Source organism: Trichosurus vulpecula, chromosome 7, assembly GCF_011100635.1.
Source record: "Trichosurus vulpecula isolate mTriVul1 chromosome 7, mTriVul1.pri, whole genome shotgun sequence".
Taxonomy (NCBI): Eukaryota; Metazoa; Chordata; class Mammalia; order Diprotodontia; family Phalangeridae; genus Trichosurus; species Trichosurus vulpecula.
In genome coordinates, this window is record NC_050579.1 from 97,107,888 (window position 1) to 97,126,869 (window position 18,982).

The following is an 18,982-nucleotide window of genomic DNA, read 5'->3' on the forward strand; positions in this document are numbered from 1 at the left end:
TTCAGAAATCCAACTCCATAAAGACAAAATGGGGGGAAGTGTCCCTATGGGCTTTGGTGCCTGGTCTGTAGTAAACTCTTAATAAATGCTTGTTGACTGTAGCCATAAGCTCAGTTATCATTTACATGGCACGGCTCTTACACAAGCTGATGTGGTCTCAAGAAACATTAACAGAAGTATCAAACACAGTGCCTTGTGGAATTAAGAGTTCACCACGAGAACATAGGCTCCTTGAAGCCAAGGACTGTCTCAATTTTAATTCATATCCCCAGGCTTGACACGTACTTGATGTTTAATAAAATGCTAATTGACTGACTAATTGAATGAAGGTGGCAATATGTTAAGAGATAGAAGCACTGGGGCACTAGAAGAGGGAGAGGCATATGGCTTCCTCTGTAGTTCTTGTCACTGCAGTAACAGGAAACAGTCGCGTGTGACCGCATTTCTGTAGAGGTGACAGGGGTCTCAGGAATTAGGAATGGGATTTGTATACGAATGCTGGTGGAATGCAAAGTCTGACCATTGCTTACAGAACAGAGGAGATGAACAAAGAGTGTTATAAACGTGATTGCTGGGGAAGAGACTGGGAACATATGAGGTACAGTCATCAGCGTAGGCATGCTCTCGGGGACCATCGTCATCCTCTCATAATGATTGGTGATGATGTCATCTGATATTTATGTAGCACTTTAAGGGTTAGAAAGTGTTTTAAATGCATGACCTCATTTGAACTTGACAAGAGCCCGGTGAGGTTAGGTATTAAAATGAGGAAGCTGAGACTTAGAGAGATTGTCCCTCATGGTCAGGTCATGGTCACGTGACTATCCAGAAGAAAGGGTGAGGTTTGAATGTATACCCACTCTGACTCTAGCAACTCTTTCCATTGGCTCTCCCCTGTACCTTGTATCTTCAGTGGAATATACAGGGGGTGTTCACAGGCACTGAGGTCTGGGAGAGTGCTGGGGCTGAGGTGGAATGGGTGATGGGATGTCCTTTGAATTACTACAGGTCCAATACACAGACAATGTACCAGTTCAGGGAATGAGAAGAAATGAAGAGATGATATTAAATCTAGCCTCATATTATCTATCTGTATTATATCCCATTCCCAGAGCAGGGTGTTGCGTATGCCAACATTGCGAGCATTCATAACTCATGCAACCCAGAGTTCTCTGTCTTAATCACTTTAGCATTGTGATTGGAGTGCCACATTTTAGGAAGGCTGTTGACAAGCTAGAATAAATCCAAAAGAGGACATCCGGAGAGATGACCATTTTCAAGACCATACTTTTAAAAAAGAAATGTTAAAAATATTGGGGATATTGGACTGTTAGCTTCTTGAGAGAAAGGACTATTTTTTTTTACTTTTCTTTGTATCTTCTTTACTTCAAACAGTGCCTAGCACATAGTATGTGCTTAATTAATGCTTATTTACTGAATAACTGATATTTACTTTGGAGAAGAGAAGTCTTGTGAGCTTAGGGGTAGGTAAGGGGAGGGAGAGAAAGGCGGCAGTGGAACCTACTAATTGTCTTCAAGTATGTAAACGGTTTTCATATAAGAATAGGTAGATTTTTGATTCAATATAAGGAAGAACTTAGCAATTAGAATTGTCTAGAAATGGAATGAGTTCTCTCAAGAGAGAACGAGTTTGTTAGACAAGCTTTTTGTATCAGATGTTTTTCTGAGAGTTAAACATGGGGGTGGATGGGTTGGAAATGATTTTGCTATAAAGACAAATAGAATGAATTTTAAAAAATAAAAAGATAGTCACTTCCCACTAGGGAAGAATTCTTAACCAAACAAGGGATAGATTATAAAAGATGACACACAATTTTGACACATAAAATTAAAATGCTTTTGCATAAATAAAAATCAGTGAAGACGCTTGAATTAGGGAAGTGATGGAGTGGAAAAACATTTGCACAAAATATAACTGATAAAAGTCTGATATCCAAAACATGTAAGGAATTGACATTATATAGGGGACAGAGCAATAAGAATTAAATATATTAAATATATATGGGGGATATAACACTAAGAGCTCTTTTGGAGGAATAAGTGATCAAAGGATATAGGGTTTTCAAAAGATTTGCTAACTACAAATGTTCACCTAAAAACAAGTTCCAAATTACTTAAAAGAAAACAACTTTGACATTCTACTCCCTGAATGTTAACAAAGATGAAAGAAAGAATGGAGATAGTCAGTGTTGGAGGGGATGTACAAGGACATTCATGTGTGTCTGGTGGAACTATTAAGTAGCTGAATCCATTCTGGATTTCAATTTGGAATTATCCAAGAAAAGAAACCACATCCTTTGACCTAGAAATGCCACTACCAGACGTGGAAGCTAAAGAAGACAGAAATAAAGGTCCAATACATACCAAAAACAATCCTCTTAATGGATTGTATTATAGTAGCAAAGAACTAGAAACAAAGAATACATACCCACCAATTGGGGAATGGTAGAAAAAATTACGGTACATGAAAGTGATGTAATATTTATTACTGTGCTGAAAAAAATGCCAAATACGAAGAATTCAGAGAAATATGGAAAGGGTTGTGTAAATTTGTGTAGAGCAAATGAGTAGAAACAAGATAGAACACTACAGATAACAACTACAATTATGTAAGTAAATAGATCACTGAAAGGAAACTGAACTCTGAGGAATGGAAAAACCAGTGAAGGTCCTAGAAGAGAGAGAATGAAACACAGAGGTGGCTGAATTCTAGGACAGCATTTTTTTTTATACCATCAGCATTTATATTGCAAGTTTGGAGGGGTGGGGATGAGAAATTATTGAAATAAAGCTAAAAGGCATAACAAAATATTTTTGTCTTTGTTTTGTTTTAAAGAGAAAGCTAATGAGTTCTACTGAAAGTGTTTAAGGGGAGGCTGGATAGTCACTTGTCAGGTACATTGTATCAAAATTTAGGTTAGGGTTAGACCAGACCAGCCTTCTAAATTCCCTTCCAATTCTAGAATTCTATGAAACCTTCAGAAGTTATTTTGAAGACTCATGGGGAGAAGGGGAGTTAGTCAACACACAAGCTTAAGGAATCAAAGCTAAAAGTTGTCTGCTTACAATGTTTACATCAAGGAAAAGCACAGTGCCTTTTACTCTGTGCTGGTCAAGGTGCATGTGAACTATTGGTGTTCAAGTTTATACACCACATTTTCAAAGTAACATTGACAAATTAGTGAGGGATCAGAAAGGCAAAGGGTCTTAAAATAGCACAATACAGTTGAAAGAGCTAAGGATGTTTAGCCTGGATAAGGCAAAAAAAAAACAAACCAGATAAATAAAGAAGTCATTAAAGGAATCCTTAAAGATTTTAGAATTTTTCATGCAAAAGACTGAATATTCTGTGTAGCTCCAGGGAACAAAATTGGATCAACACATGCAAGTTACAGGGAAGCAAATTCCCCTTTAATTATATGGAAAATTGTATAATGATCACAGCTAAAAACAAAATAGGCAGCCTCACAAAGTAGTGAGTTTCCTGTCATTAAAAAATCTTCAAGACTCAAAGTCTTTATGCAGAGCCTGGATGACCAAGAGTTAGGGATGCTGGGGCTATGAAGATTCCTGCATTATGCAGGAGACTGGATCAGAAGAGACTTTAAGAACTCTTCTAACTAGAAGATTTCATAATCACCATTCCCAAATCGTTCAACCTAATTTTCACAGGGAATTTGGTCTTTCCACTGATCATTTCCCCTTCCTGCTGAGATCCCAGATTAGCCCAGCTCAGCATCCACCTCAATGAACAAGTCAGTGTGTCATGTCCTCGATGACCAAAGCGTTCTTGGAGCCTACCACCACACACACAGATCTCTTCCAGGGAGACAGACATAACTGAAATATCTCTAGCATCGGTCAGTGGCCAAGGTTTCAAATGACGGTGTATATTTTTAGTAATCATAGGAAAGATCAGTATGAAATTCTCATACGTCTCTCAAAGCCCCCTAACCTCAGACCTACTGTATGTCAGCCTAAGCCCCACAAGAAGTGGGTAAAAGATGCTGCTCATTCTTTCTCTGGATATTAAGTCAGAACCACTAAGAAAAGCAAAAACCTGATTGCCGTTTTGGAAAAACTGGAATTTAGGATTGTCCTTACATTATAAGCTACCCCATAACATCCAAGACAGAATGCATGACTGTTCATTTACAGAGCAGAGAAGGCATTTCAAAGTTGTCCTGGTCATCAGTGAAGAAAAAAGCACATTCTTTAATAAATTGAGTTTTGTAATAGAGAATTATAGAGCAATTCTTTCACAGAGAAATTATTTATGTGCATAGAATATGTACATTTTTATCTATGCAATCTTTTAAAGATCCAAGAAAAATTTAGTTTAATACACTGACCCAGAGACATTTTAGGTCAAGAGAAAAGTCAGAAATGATGCTACTAAAAGATTTTTTTGTTTGAAAAGCATAGTGAAAGGATAAATAAAATGAAGTGTCAAGAAATTTCCTCATTACTTACCTGGAGCCCTGGCTGCTCCCAAAACAGTGGAACTGAGCCTCTGATCTGGACAAAAGACGACACGCCATCATCCATGTAAATCGTCTGTAGCCACAAGAAAACAGAAAGGGAAAGATATTCTTCAATGAAACTGAACGTCCCAGGGCTCCGCAACCAGATACTTCGGCTTGAGATGTGAAACCTGAGAGATGAACAGGCAGCTGATTTCAGCCCAGTCTAGTCTGACAGAGCTCGGCTGGTTCCTCACCCTAATGCCCTGTGCAGAGATGGGCAAGGGGTAGCATGCTTGCTTTCAATTTGCCTCCTATCGGAACCTCTCTCAAGAGCAGGACTCTAAACTCTAACAAATAGCCTCCCTTGGGTTATGACTTCAGAGGAAGGCTCTCATTTGTGTCCAGGTCTCAGTACCATCATTCCTCGCTTCTCAGCCCCATTGGCACAACTGATGTCCTCCATGAAAATTCCAGTAATACCCCTCATTGTTTTAGAAATGGAAGCAATAAAAAAAAAAGAAAAAAAGAAATGGAAGCAATATTTGTTCCATTTTACATTTAAATAAATTCCTTTTCAAAGCCTTTATTTTTACCTTGGCAAGATCTTCATGGTACTATGGGCAAATAGCTATTTCCTATCTGTAAAAAAAGGGGATTAACTTAGATTTTTTAAAAAAAAATGTATTTTACTTTTAATTTGTGGAATAAAACAAGCATTTCCACAACATAGTACAATAAAAAAGATGATTGCACATGAAACTGCAAATCTATAGACAACTTGCTATACTTTTAAATACTAAACAAAATTATCAAGTAAATTTCTTTTTTTCTCCCCCTCCCCATGGCTACCATTAGACACAAATAGGTGTGTAGGGGTGTGTGTGTGTGTGTGTCAAATTAAGATGTCTTTTGAGAATCCTTGCAGCTCTTAAAGCCTTTATCTCCATGCCTTTAACAAAGGGATATTCTGGGGCAGCTAGGTGGCGCTGTGAGTAGAGCACCAGGCCTAGAGTCAGGAGGACCTGAGTTCAAATTTGACCTCAGACACTTGACACACTTACTAACTGTGTGACCTTGGGCAAGTCACTTAACCCCTATTGCCCTGCCTTCCCCCCTCAAAAAAAATTAAAAAAAAAAAAAGACAAAGGGATATTCTAAAAAGGAAATAAATAAAATATTTTTAAAATAAGCCACATCCAAAAAGTCTAGATCAAGGGTCCTTAACCTAGTGTCTGTCTGTGCACTTGTTTTTAAAAAATATTTTGATAGCCCTATTTCAACAATTGGTTTCCTTTATAATCCTAGTATTTTGTTTGATCCATTTAAAAACATTATTCTGAGAAGGAGTCCATAGGTTTCATTACACTGCCAACAAGGGTTAGCAATGCAAAGAAGGCTAAGAAGCCTGCTCTAGATGGCCACATACAATATACATGTTATATGTGTATACATGTTTATTAAATTTATAATACATTTCTAATTTGTTAGAAATATATTATCTAAATATATTGTTCATATTCTGTCTTTATATATTATAATATAGAAATATTTATATATTTGTACTACACATATATAATATGTATGTTATGCACACATATTACATATAATATTACAGATGGAAAAGGGCTGTGACAAACAGCCCCACATACATACTGTAGCCTTATCCCCCCCACCACCTTATATAGCCCTTTCCTTAAAAATATGATATATATCATAGACATCACATATATACAATACTTAGCGCATGTAATGTGATATATACTGTAGGTATGTTATATGTAGTGTTATCTTTATTATATATGCACATATATAAAAATATAAATATTATAAATGGAAAAGAGCCATAAAATACATGAATTGTGTGTCTCTTCACACATACACATGCATACATATATCCACATATATGTATGTGTGTGTGTGTATATATGTGTGTGTATACACACACACACACATATATGTGTGTGTGTGTGGAAAAGGGACATGACAAGTAGCCCCATATACAATACACACACACACACACACATACATACATACACAAAACAGATGGAAATATATATATATCTGTATGTATGTATGTGTGTGTGTGTGTGTGTGTGTGTGTGTGTGTGTGTGTACATATGGGCAGCTACGTGGTACAGTGGATAGAGTGCCAGGCCTAGAATCAGAAAGACCTGAATTCAAATGTGGCCCCAGGCACTAACTACCTGTGCGACCCAGGAAAGTCACCTGACCCTGTTTGCCTCAGATTCCTCATCTTTCAAATGAGGTGGAGAAGGAAATGGCAAACCACTCCAGTATCTTTGCCAAGAAAACCCCAAATGGGGTCATGAAGTATTAGTTACAACTGAACAATAAATGTATGCTTATACATATCACATGTGTGTATATATATGTGTGTGTACACATACACACATACACACACACATCTGTAGCTATATCTATACTTATCTTGATATCAGTTAATGTGCCCATCACCGTGAGATTTCCAGAAGGCACTACTAGGCTAATACCTGGAAACAGAATACTTTTTCCCCCACACAACAGTTCTGCAGCACATCAACCCCCAGTTTATGTGGAGCAGAATAAGAAAATGATGAACAAAAAGTACAGCCCTGGAGAGCACAAGGGAAAAGGTTGCCGAACTCCATCAGAGGCTCTGCCTTTTATCTAGGTAACCGGAGCCTGCCTTGGCAGGGTACGGGGCCGGGCAATGCAGTGAGTCTTTTCCATTTCTTACCCCCTGTGCTACCTTACACTGTCGCTTTCCATGGAGAGCTAGACCATACTCAGATCACCCATGCATTAGTAATTGTTTTCAGTGGAAGACTTGAAAGTTAGACGGTAGAGTTTCCCTGGACTATGGGAATTATATGCACCTGGGCCCTCCTACTGACACTTATCTTTTTACTTCAGGTAGGACGCACTTTGGTTAAAGCAAATTTGCTGATATTTGGAACAGGGAGAACTCTTGGCAACTTTGTTAGCTTGCACCCTCTAAGGCTCCTCCCACTCCTAGATTTATGATCATATCATGTATATTCTGAAGCAGGGAACCTTTCGGCAGCTAATTGGTGCAGTGCAGAGAAGTGCCGGGCCTCGAGTCAATATGCACATATGAGTTTGAATCTGGCCTCAGACACTTATTAGCTTACCTGTGTGATCCTGGGCCAGTCACTTCACCCTGTCTGCCCCAGTTTCCTCCTCTTGTCAAATGAGCTGGAGAAGGAAATGGCAAACCACTCCAGTATCTTTGCCAAGAAAACCCCAAATGGGGTCATGAAGAGTTGGGCAAAACTGAAATAACTTCTCAATAAGGAAACTTCTACCAATGCAGGTCTGAGCCATACAGCATTTGGCATCTGAGGCTGAACTTGAACCAGGTCTTCCTTACTCTGAGGCCGGCTCTCTACCCACTATACCACACTGCCTCTCCTTATTATGTCATCGTTAATTGCTTAAACTTCTCAATGGTGCGTGAATCAGAGTCCTTATATTTCTTGGGAAAGCCTCTTCTGGGCAACACTTTCACCCAATGACAAGTCTCACTGAAGCACAAGATCTTCTGCTAATCAACTACCACCCTTCTCAAGGGGAAAACAATCCAGGTGCTAACGAAATTTGCTAAGTATTCTCTGCCTCCAACATTAACCTGAGTTCCTCCTTAGCCAAGACAACAGACTGGGCCAGTCTTAATTAAGCTGTGAAGAAGTTTGACAAATATACTACCAACAGCTTAATGCCACCTCCTGGCTGACCACAGGGCCCACCCAGAGGAAGGTGGGTTCATTTTCAGAGCCTGTCCCAGAGCAAAGTCTTCCACAGTAACTTCCAAGAGAACGATCAACTGATACTCACAACTTATTGGGGGACTCTTAATTTCTAATTCATTTGTAATGGGTGCTCTAGAGGGAGACAATGTCATAAATGAGTCCTAAAAGGAAAAAGAGATTTATAGGTACACAGGCCTTCCTGTAGCCTTTAATTCATTCCATAGTGTTCGTGGCTATACCTATTTGTGGGTAGTGACTTTTATCATATATATGTATGTAAAATTTGAGCTATTTCACCTGAATACAAGCCAAAAAATAAGCAGTACAGATAAAAAAATTAGCCTTTCCCAAGTAGGGCCTTGTTAAAAGTATGTACAAAAACATTCCCTTTAATTCTATATAATAAGAACAAAAAGATTTTTATTTAAATTAAAATTTGAAAGTTTCAAAATGCTCTCATCATTTTTATAATTTATCTGCAATAACTTTCGATTTATATTTATTGTTACAGACATGACTATCTGAACACAAGGTTTTTAAAAAGCATTTTCATAAAAATTTCAGAAGCCAAAAGGAAGGAATAAATTGAAGGCCCAATATTAGAGCTCAAAAAAGAATCACCTTTTCACTGTTGTTTTAAAAGCTTTTTACTTTACTAGGAGGTTGGGGGAGGGGGGGGAAGCAAAGGGAGCAAAAGTAAATCAATGAAATGTCAGTTAACTCCCTTACAGGTGGCATGGTTTATGGAAATGCCACTTGCTAAAGAGTACAGTCAGGAGACTTAAACTTCTTCCAAGAAAAAAATGCTATTTTCTCCTTTAGTTTCTTGCCCAGAATTACAGAAAAGAGAAGAGAACAGGAGTAAAAGGAGTGAGCTATCCTTGCCTGGCTCATAAATTAAGGTGCATTTTAAAGACAGACTTTTATATAACTTTGACATCCCAGTGAGAGAGGTCTTAGAAATCTTTCTTTCCTGGTCTGCAATACTTACTTTATCACAATGACCCTTGAGCACCTAAGATTAATCAAGAGCTTTAATCTTAAAAACCCAAACAAACCTAATGCTTAGCTCTGGTTTTTTTTTTGTTGTGGGGGGGGCGGTAGGCTGAGGGTTTTTTCTTCCATTTTTTGTCTACAAGGGTGAGTCATAGCTGCAAGCCAGCCCACAAGATATGATTCACTTCAGAGCTGAAAAGGTACAACTCTGAAGGAAGCAAAGGAAAGCCATATTCACGAACATACACACGCAAGCTGCCGGGCAGGGACTGTTTATTCCTCTTAAGAAAAATGAACAGGGGAAAGATTCTTCCCTTTCAGGGAAAGAGTCAGATGAGCACATTAACCTATTAAATGTCCCATCTTCCTTTAAAAAACAAACAAAAAAAGCAAACATATTCCCCTTTATTCAGTCACTGGGTCTAGTCAGCCATCTACTATGAGTTTACTACAGGAATTGTGCTTCCAAATGATTAATGAATGTCGGTCAGAATAGGGACTGCAAAGGTCTGAAAGTTCAAAGCCTTCACTCTGCTTCTCTGAACAGCCCCAAGAAGGGAGAGGCAAAAATACTTCTTTCCTTAAACTCCCCTAGGCCAGAAGCATTTCCTCTCCATCTCATCTCTATTCAAGAATTATTATGCAGTGTCCATGTGCCAGGCACTGGTAAGTGCTGAGGAAAGGGCAGAGAAAAGAGGACAATGCATACACAAACATGTATGGCATGGGTGGAATGTAGGAGAAGAGAAGGACAAAAAATACTGGGAAGAAAATGTACTCATGGAGAGATGACTTTCACCTGGGGGTGGGTGTGGGATTGAATCAGGAAAGTCTTCATGGAGGGGGTGGTACCCGAGCTAGGCCTTGAAGGAGGAGAATTACAACAGGCAGAGATGAGGAGAAAGAGTGAGCCAGTCACAGGTAAGAGATGGCAGAATGAGATTGAGTGCTATGTAAATTCAGTTATTATTGGGCTGGAATATAAAGGGAAATAAAGAGTGATGCAAATCTAGAAGGGAAGGATGGAGTCAGGCTGTAAAAGGCTTCCTGTGCCATGGTTTAAGAGTTTTTATTTTATGCTTGAAAAAAGAGGGAGCCACTAGAGATGTTTGAGGAAGGGAGTGACCCATGCTTTAGGAATATTATCTTGCCAGCTCTGTGAAGAATGGAATGGAGAGACTGGAAGCAGAGACAAATTAGGAAGTTACTGCAGGAAAAAGGGGGAAAATAGAAAATGGCTCTGAGGTTTCAGGCTTGCACATTAGAAAATATGATGAGTGAAATATGCATCTCTATAAATGTTATAAATGACTCTTGAATGAATGGGAATTGGCACCCGTTAGTCCTAATGAGATTGGAGGAGTTCAGGGGAGGGTCATCTGGGCAGAGTTTGGGCAACTTCTAGAAGGCTATGACCCAAAAGTAGTTCTGATGATTCCCATAAGGGGAATCCTTATCAGACAAGCCACAGAAAGTCTCACACTTGGGTTTAAAAAAATCAGCTTCACAATCACAATCCTGGGCTGGAGGTGGGGGATCAGAGAGAGGGAGGAAAGAGACATGACTCCAGATTTCCAGCTTGGGTGACTGGGAGGCACCAGCTCCTGAGGAGGAAGCTCAGACTGAAATCCTCCCTCCCACCACAGGCTCGGCATTGGTCCTCCCAATCAAGCAGCCGCTTTCAACCTGATGGCTTGGCCGGCTGCCCCCGCAATCAGAGCAAGCTTCAAAGCCTGACATTTCGCCCACTTAAAAATGTCAAGAATCACCGAGGTGGTAGTGATTAATTACCTGGAAAAGCCAACCTCAGTTGTGTATATGTATTTTCAAGCAATTTCATCTGAAAGAAGGAAGGATGCTAGGAATCAGAGTATAGTTTTTTTATTCTACTGTAGGCGAAACCAATTCTTCCATATAATGCAGGACATAAAACAGCCTCCATGCCCAGGAAGACTCCTATTCCTAATACATAGAAGGTGGAGAACGCCAATCACTTGTTGGAGAACTCTCCAGAAATCTGTTTGGAAAGCACGATTCTAAAGAAATGAATGTAGACAATATAACAATACAGGTTTTGTCCTAAACTAGCTATATAAATCTATCCTCATTTCCCTTTGTCCTCACTAGGTGAGACAATGACTGGCAACAAAACTCCCACCTTGCTGCTCAAGCAATTGCTAATGGGCAAAATATAGCTCCTAATTAATTAAGGATAGGGCCTCTTAGCAAGATGGGAGAAACTCAACAATCTGAGGGGTACAGCTCCAATGGGTACATGCTCTAATTTTTTCCAAAGGTTTTTTTTCTTTTTTTTCCTCTCTCTCTCTCTTTTTTTTTTTTTTTTTTGTAAACATAAAAGGCCAAGTGAACAGCTGGAATACATGTGTGATCTGATATGCTATCAAGGAGAGTGCCCTGAACTGGGAGGTCAGAAGGCCTGGCCTTGGGTCCCAGTTCTATCACTCACCAACTGCATAACCTTAAGGTAAGTACTGATATGTATGGGCCTCAATTTCCTCCCTTTTTATCAGTCAATCAACAAGCCCTTATTAAGCCCTTACTAATAGAAGAGATATGGAGCTTCAGGAAAAGTGAGCCCATAAAGATGAAGTAACTTGCCCAAAGTCTCAAGGCAGAGCTGAAATTTGAACCCAGGTCCTAGGACTCTAAATCCCATGCTTTTTGTATTATACCATGCTGCCTGTGTAAGGCACTATATATTAGGCTGGCTATTTAGGGTAATTGACTAGATAAAAATGCTCATACTACCTACTCCTAGGGATTGATGGGAGGGCAAAATTGGCCAAGGTGAACAAGTAATATTTATAAAGTATTGGATAAGCCTGAAGTGCTACATAAGCAAGAACTAATACGTAGAACAAGTATTCTCCTGCCCAAATCAGCAACAGGAATTTTCAGGCATTCCTAGGAGAATAATCTCTCTTCATCTTGCCTTCTCCCTCTACATTTTAGAAAAAGATGACCCATGTACCTATTTACATTCCAAGGGAACAAAAAAAATTATTTAATCTAAAGTGAGCCAAGAAAAGCGGAAGTTCCTCTGGTAAATATTTAGAATGGATATCCACATAATTATTTAATAAGAGTCCCCAGGAATAGAGATGTCCAAAGATAATGAGGTGGCCAGACATTGGAATGGAAAAGATCATCTCATCTCACTGACTTGGAAAGAAAGAGGAAAAGAAAGGGAATTTTTTCCACCAACTGTTTGAAAAGACAGGATTACAAGTCTCGTGTAACCCTAATGTTAGGAAAGGCAGATTTCCAAGAGCTTATAAGATCTTAGAGAATATATAGGATCCTAAAGCCTAATATTTGACAGAGGAAACTGGCACAAGTGAGATAACATGTTCTCGAGAACAAAATTCAGATAATCCAAACAGAAATAATTCCAGAGAGGGAGAAAAGAGAGAAATGTCAACTCACTGATCAAACGTGATTTTTAAAAGTCACCTGCAAAAGATGGAAGGAAGGCAGGTAAGAGAGGATGAATACAAGTATCTATCCCATAACAGTAGTTGGGAATGCTGTCTAGCTAACACTCAGCCAAAGTATACTAAAGACAACAAAAAGGACCTTTTTTGGTTAAGGGCTATATAGGGAATAAGCAGATGAAGGGCTAGAAATGCTGCTCAGGGTGGATAATAAAGGGTAACCAAAAGGAGGGAGAACTATTCAACTCTCATTCCATTTCTGTTTTCTCTATCAAGAAGAATGATCTTTAGACTGGGAAGCTGGTCATGAGACAAAATTGGTTGAAAGAATTGAGACATAAAAGAAGAGAGATATTGAAATCACACCTAGCTGCTCCCAATGGGTTTATGCCATCTGGCCTGGAGCAACTGATATTCCAAGACAGTGGTGTCAAAACTCAAACAGAAATGAAGTAGGCTGCACAGAAGGTTCCCTGTGGGCCACATATCGACTTAGAAAACCACATATTAACATTATTTATGTTTTATTGTACTTGTATTAATTTTGTTAAATACTTCCCAATTACATTTTAATCTGGTTTGGACCTCTCTCCCAAGTGTTGTGAGCTATATATGTTTGACACCTCTGTTCCAAGACACTGAAAGAGTGTGAAGAGAGGGAGAGATGCTATAGGACTGGTGAAACAAATGAGAAAAAGAGAAAGAAGAGAAGAGGGCCGGGACAAAGCCTCGAGGGCCCCGTAGTTAGGGGCATGGAAGGAGCAGGCAGTCAGACAGACAGAAAGATAACAAGGAGGGAGCCATATCACAGAAGCTGAGGGAGAATAGCCTGCCTGGGAGGAGTGGTCAATAGCATCCAAAACTGCAGAAAAGTCCAAAAAGATGAGGACTAAAAGGCCATAGGATTTAGTAATTAACAGATCACTGGTAACCATGGAGACAGCTGTTTCAGTAAAGTGGTGGGATCAGAAGCCAGACTGAAAGCAGGTTAAAAGCTGGGTAAGGAGCAAACATATGGAAATTACATTTCCTGGGAATCTGACAATGAAAGGAAGGAGATATAGGCTATGAAGGTTAAGAATGGGGGAGAAATGGGCTCATTCGTGGGTGACAGGGATAGAGTCAGATAACAGAGGAAAGCAGGGAGAAAAAGGTTATTTGAAGGGGCAAGCTCCCAGAGGACATGATGTTGTTCTTGGTAAAGGGAATAGTCAACTATTTTTCAAAGACTGGAGCAAAGGAAGAGAGAAGAGGGGATGATCTAGAGTAGTTGTGAGGTATAGAATAGGGGAGGAGAGGTAGGACAGATGGTCTCTACTTTCTCAGTGAAGTAGGAGCTAAGGTCTTCTGCTGAGAGGGAGGCTAGTGGTGGTGTAGGAAGCTTGAAAAAAAAAAAAGGGAGAGATTTGGAACAGCATCTATGGGAAGTGTAGTGAGAAATCAGTCAGAGAAGAAAGAAAAGGATTGTCATATGGTAGCAAAGGCCCAGGTAAGACTGCTTAACACAAATTGGCAATAGATTCCAGTCAGCATAGTTGTGTGACTTCTCCAGGTAGGTTGGACTAAGTCACAATAAATCTGGGCTTCAGTAATGGATTTGACAAAATCCCTCATCGTATCCCTATAGAAATGATGGTGAGATATGTGGGGAATGAGAATTCTGATAAGATATATTCAGAATTGGTAGAACAAGTGGACCCAAAGAATTCATGGATAGATGTCAACCTGAAAGAAACTGAATCCTGCTGTCTAGAACCAAGGATCAAATTTAATAAGGGAAGATAAAAAAAAGCTGTCTATCCACAGTATGCCACATTGCCTCTCTTTTGCTTCTAAAGTAAATTTTAAAAGCAAGAAAACACATCACCTCTTGAGATCATATCATTTTCTAGGATGGCTGCTACTTTCCTGCTGGGGTTCACTGCCCAAAAAAATCTGTTCAGGATCCCTTGATCAGAAAAGCCCTATAGACAAGCAGTCAGGGCTTGACAAAAAGTCAAGTCTTCTTGTGCTCTAGTCAAATCATTTTCCCTTTTACAGAGTCTGTTCTCACACTACCCAAAGTCCTCCTAAGAAGCAGCTCAATCACAAATATAAGAAGGAGAAGCCGACAAAAACGCCTACAGGCACAAAATAAATATAGGGTGTTTGGATATTGTCACCCATGGCAATATTCCACCTGTGAATTTCATCAGTGCTTTCCTGTCTTAAATTTACCACTGTCTTATATTCTCTTCTAAAGATTTACCCTGCAGATTTCAAGCTAAAGGCAGGAGTTGTAAACAGCATCCCTGGGAATGAGAACAGAATTAGAAAAAGAAAGATCAATAGAAGATTAAACAGATGGTTCCATTCCATGGGCACTGAAGCCAACTGCTCCCTTACTCCCAGATTCCACAACTCCCAACTGCCATAATTTGCTTCTAAGATGAAGCTAAAAAAAAAAAAAAATCGATCCAGAATAAAAATGAGAGAATTCTTCTTTCTTGCAGTATATTGATCTACCCATTGTTGCTCAAAAAACGGCTCCAAACCAAATTGGTTCATTTGTCTCCTTCCATCAGGAGTCATAACTACCCTTGGCTGATAATCAAGAGTAGAAGTTCCGTATGAACTACACTTGAAAAGGCAAAAAGAGAGGGAACATTTGGTACCCAAGGGATGCATTCTCCACCTTGAGAGAAGAACCAGAAAGCAAAGAACAAACCAGCGGCATCAGACCTTCACAAGGAATGTCAATTACAGAAGGATAAAGCAGAGTAATGGGGGAGCATTAAGATAAAGAACTCCTTCATGAAGGTAACAAGATATGGAGAAAGCCTTTGAGTGAGTCATGTTCATTCTTACTCAAGAAGCACTGAAATCATTTGGCACCTCAAGTCGGGTTCAGTCACTTACCTGCTCTGTCTCGACAAAGTTAGACACGTGTCCATCGTCATTCACCCCCCTGATGTGAAACCGGGCACCAGCTCGTTCACAACTGATCCGGGAAATGAGGCAAGCTTTGGCCTGTTTGTGCGAGGCATAGACGGTGCGGATGGCCACCACTCCACAGATCACCTTCAGCAGCCAATCAGAACAGTTCACCTGGTAGTGTTTCAAGGGTACATGCAAGAGCTGGTTCCTGCAAAATTTTACCAAGTACGGATTAATCGGACAACAAAGACACAGGAAGAAGAAAGTAGATTTGCACCCAAATCAAGGTGAATGCTCTTTAAGGGACCAACATAAACCTACAATAAGACTCAAATCAATTCAGTTCAATAAGCATCTATTACGCACCTCCCCAGAGTCAGGCACTGGGCTGAGTATGGAGGATCACAATAACAAAAACAAAATAATGCCGGCCCTCAAGTTTTCTATTCTGCTGGGAAATGATAGGCTTATACTACTCTCCTTCATCAACCAGCCAACCCATTCCTCATCACGTAGTAGGATGAGTGCTTTATGTACCCCAAAGGGTTGCTATAAGAACGCTTGAAAGGGTTAAGATAACATAGTGCAATAAAAAAATGATTGCACATGAAACTGCAAATCTATGGACAACTTGCTATTCCTTTCAAATATACAACAAAATTATGAAGTAAATTTCTTTTTTTTTCTCCCCCCGCCATGGCTACTATTAGACACAAATGTGTGTGTGTGTGTAAAATTAAGATGTCTTTTGAGAACCCCTCCAGCTTTTAAAGCCTTTATCCCCATGCCCTTAACAAAGCGATATTTTAAAAAGGAAACAAATAAAATACTTTAAAAGCAAGCCACATCCAAAAAGCAGAGGTCTAAATCAGGGGTCCTTAGCCTGGTGTCTGTCTGTGGACTTGTTTTTAAAAAATATTTTGATAATTCTATTTCAACAATTGGTTTCCTTTATATTCCTAGTATTTTGTTTGATCCATTTAAAAACATTCTGAGAAGGGGTCCATAGGTTTCATTACACTGCTAACAAGGGTCCACAATACAAAGAAGGCTAAGAAAGATTGCTCTAGATGACTACAGGAAAGCTACAGTATGTGGCCCTTTTCCATCTATAATATTACATACAATATGCATGCACACATTTATTATATTTATAATACAATTCCAATTTGTTAGAAATATATTATCCAAATATATTGTTTATATTCTGTCTTTATATATTATAATATAGAAATATTTATATATTTGTACTACAGATATGTAATATTACAGATGGAAAAGGGCTGTGACAAAGCCTCATATACATACTATAGTCTTATCCCCCCCACCTTATGAAGCCCTATCCTTAAATATATGATATATATCATAGATAGACATCCCATATATACAATTTTTATCACATATAACACATGATGTATATTGTAGGTATGTCACACGCAGTGTTATCTATACTATATATGCACATATACCGTGCATCTATATATGCATATATAAAAATATAAATATTATAAATGAAAAAGAACCATACAAATACATGAATTATGTGTGTTTCTTCACATATACACATGCATACATATATACACGCATATATATCCATATACACATATAAGAAAGGCAAGGAAAAAAACTCCCAAGCAATCTGGCAACATACGATTATGAGTTAAAAGTGTTATTCTATCTTAAAACCCTGGGGTACCATCATTGGGGCTAGAACCCTAAGGATGTTATTAAAAGGTAAAAATGGATCCCTCGATATGAAAATACTGATAGAGCTTCTTATATACCACCAAAATAAAAATGGAAACTGTGAAAATTCCCCATTGGGGAAATTAGGGATTGGAGTGGCTAAATAATGGTATATCACTGCAACTGAACATGCCATAAAAATGATAAATATGAAGAATACAAAGGAACATATACTTATATGTGGGGGTACATAGTGAAGAAAATAACACCAAAAAAACACCAAAATATACACACAACCAAGAAGAAGTGTGTTTGAAAGTGAACGCAAGGAAATAAACCCTTTTTGTTGTTATTTCATTAAATGTAATACATATCCTTTTAAAAAACAAAATAGCTTAAGAGTGTTTTGATTTTTTTGTATGATGTCACTTATTTTGCAAGTACGTAGTTACTTAGTCCATCTGTCACTCACTGAATTTACTTTCCTTGTTTCTCAAACTGGACCCAGTTAAAGTCAATAGAACTTTGCTCTCCTCTTGAACCCCTTGCCTCCTTGTCAAGGCTCATGTCTTGCCACACTCCAACCCTGGGGCAGCTAGGTGGCTCAGTGGATAGAGCACCCAGTCTGAAGTTAAGAAGATTCATCTTCCTGAGTTCAAATTTGGCCTTAGCTACTTACTAACTGGATGGCCCTGGGCAAGTCACTTCATCCTGTTTGTCTCAGTTTCCTCATCTGTCAAATGAGCTGGAGAAGGAAATAGCAAACCACTCCAGTATCTTTGCCAGGAAAACCTCAAATGGGGTCGCAAAGAGTCAGAGGGACTAAACAACAACAACCCTAGATGACTCCCATGATCTCTTTCCTTAGGAATTCATGGAATCAGGCTAACTGGATCCACTATAAATTTATATTATCTAATCTCAACTGGGCCTCATGGAAGCAAGCAAATCTTTTATTCTTAATCAATTCACTATCACACTTTCCTCCCCATAACTGCTGTTCCATAACTTCTTTTTTCTCCATAAGCCTCTTATACCCATTCAGTAGAAAACTTTAACTCATGTCTAAGAAAAATCAAAGCCATTTGCCATGAGCTCCCTCTTCTTCCATAATCTACATCATCTCCATTTCTTTCTCCTTTATTCCTCCTCCCCAAGGCCAACCCCTTACTTAATCCCTTCCTTTTGACCCAGGGATTGTCACAAAATTCTCTCCCTCCTTCATTTGAATCTTCAGTGTCTCACTATCTACTGACCCACGGTCTGATGCCCAGGTCTCTCCCATCCTTAAACAAAAACAATAACAACCATCCTATAGCTATCATCCCTTTCACAGCCAAGTAAAGCTGTCTATACTCACTGCTTCCCCTTCCTCTCCTCTGCCCCTCAAAAATCTGGCTTCTGGCAATGATTCCGATGGTCAAATCCAATCCTCTCTTCTCAATTCTCGTTCTTCTTGACCTCTGTGAAACATCTGATGCTGCTGGTGACTCACTCCTCCTGCTTACTCTCTCCTCTTTGGGTTTTTAATGGTCTCTCTTGGTTCTCCTACTTCTCTCTCTCCTTGGCTGCATGATCACTCACTCCCCTATCCCTTGGTGTCTTCCAAGGCTCCATCCTGAGCCCTCTGCTCTTCTTAGTGACCTCATCAGATCCCACAGGTTCAACAATC

The 18,982-nt window shown here is 39.2% G+C and overlaps 1 protein-coding gene across 2 annotated transcripts in view; it reads right to left on the reverse strand.

Moving 5' to 3' along the window:
• The window catches only part of SYNJ2 (synaptojanin 2), a 136,813-nt gene that overhangs the window by 63,822 nt on the left and 54,009 nt on the right, over nucleotides 1-18,982 (reverse strand). For both annotated transcript variants that reach the window (XM_036767099.1, XM_036767098.1), the window contains exons 4-5: nucleotides 15,607-15,832; nucleotides 4,495-4,578 (exon numbers count right to left, since the gene is read on the reverse strand). In XM_036767099.1, coding sequence (XP_036622994.1) covers nucleotides 4,495-4,578; nucleotides 15,607-15,832 — 310 coding nt within the window. The remainder of the gene's footprint in view (nucleotides 1-4,494; nucleotides 4,579-15,606; nucleotides 15,833-18,982) is intronic.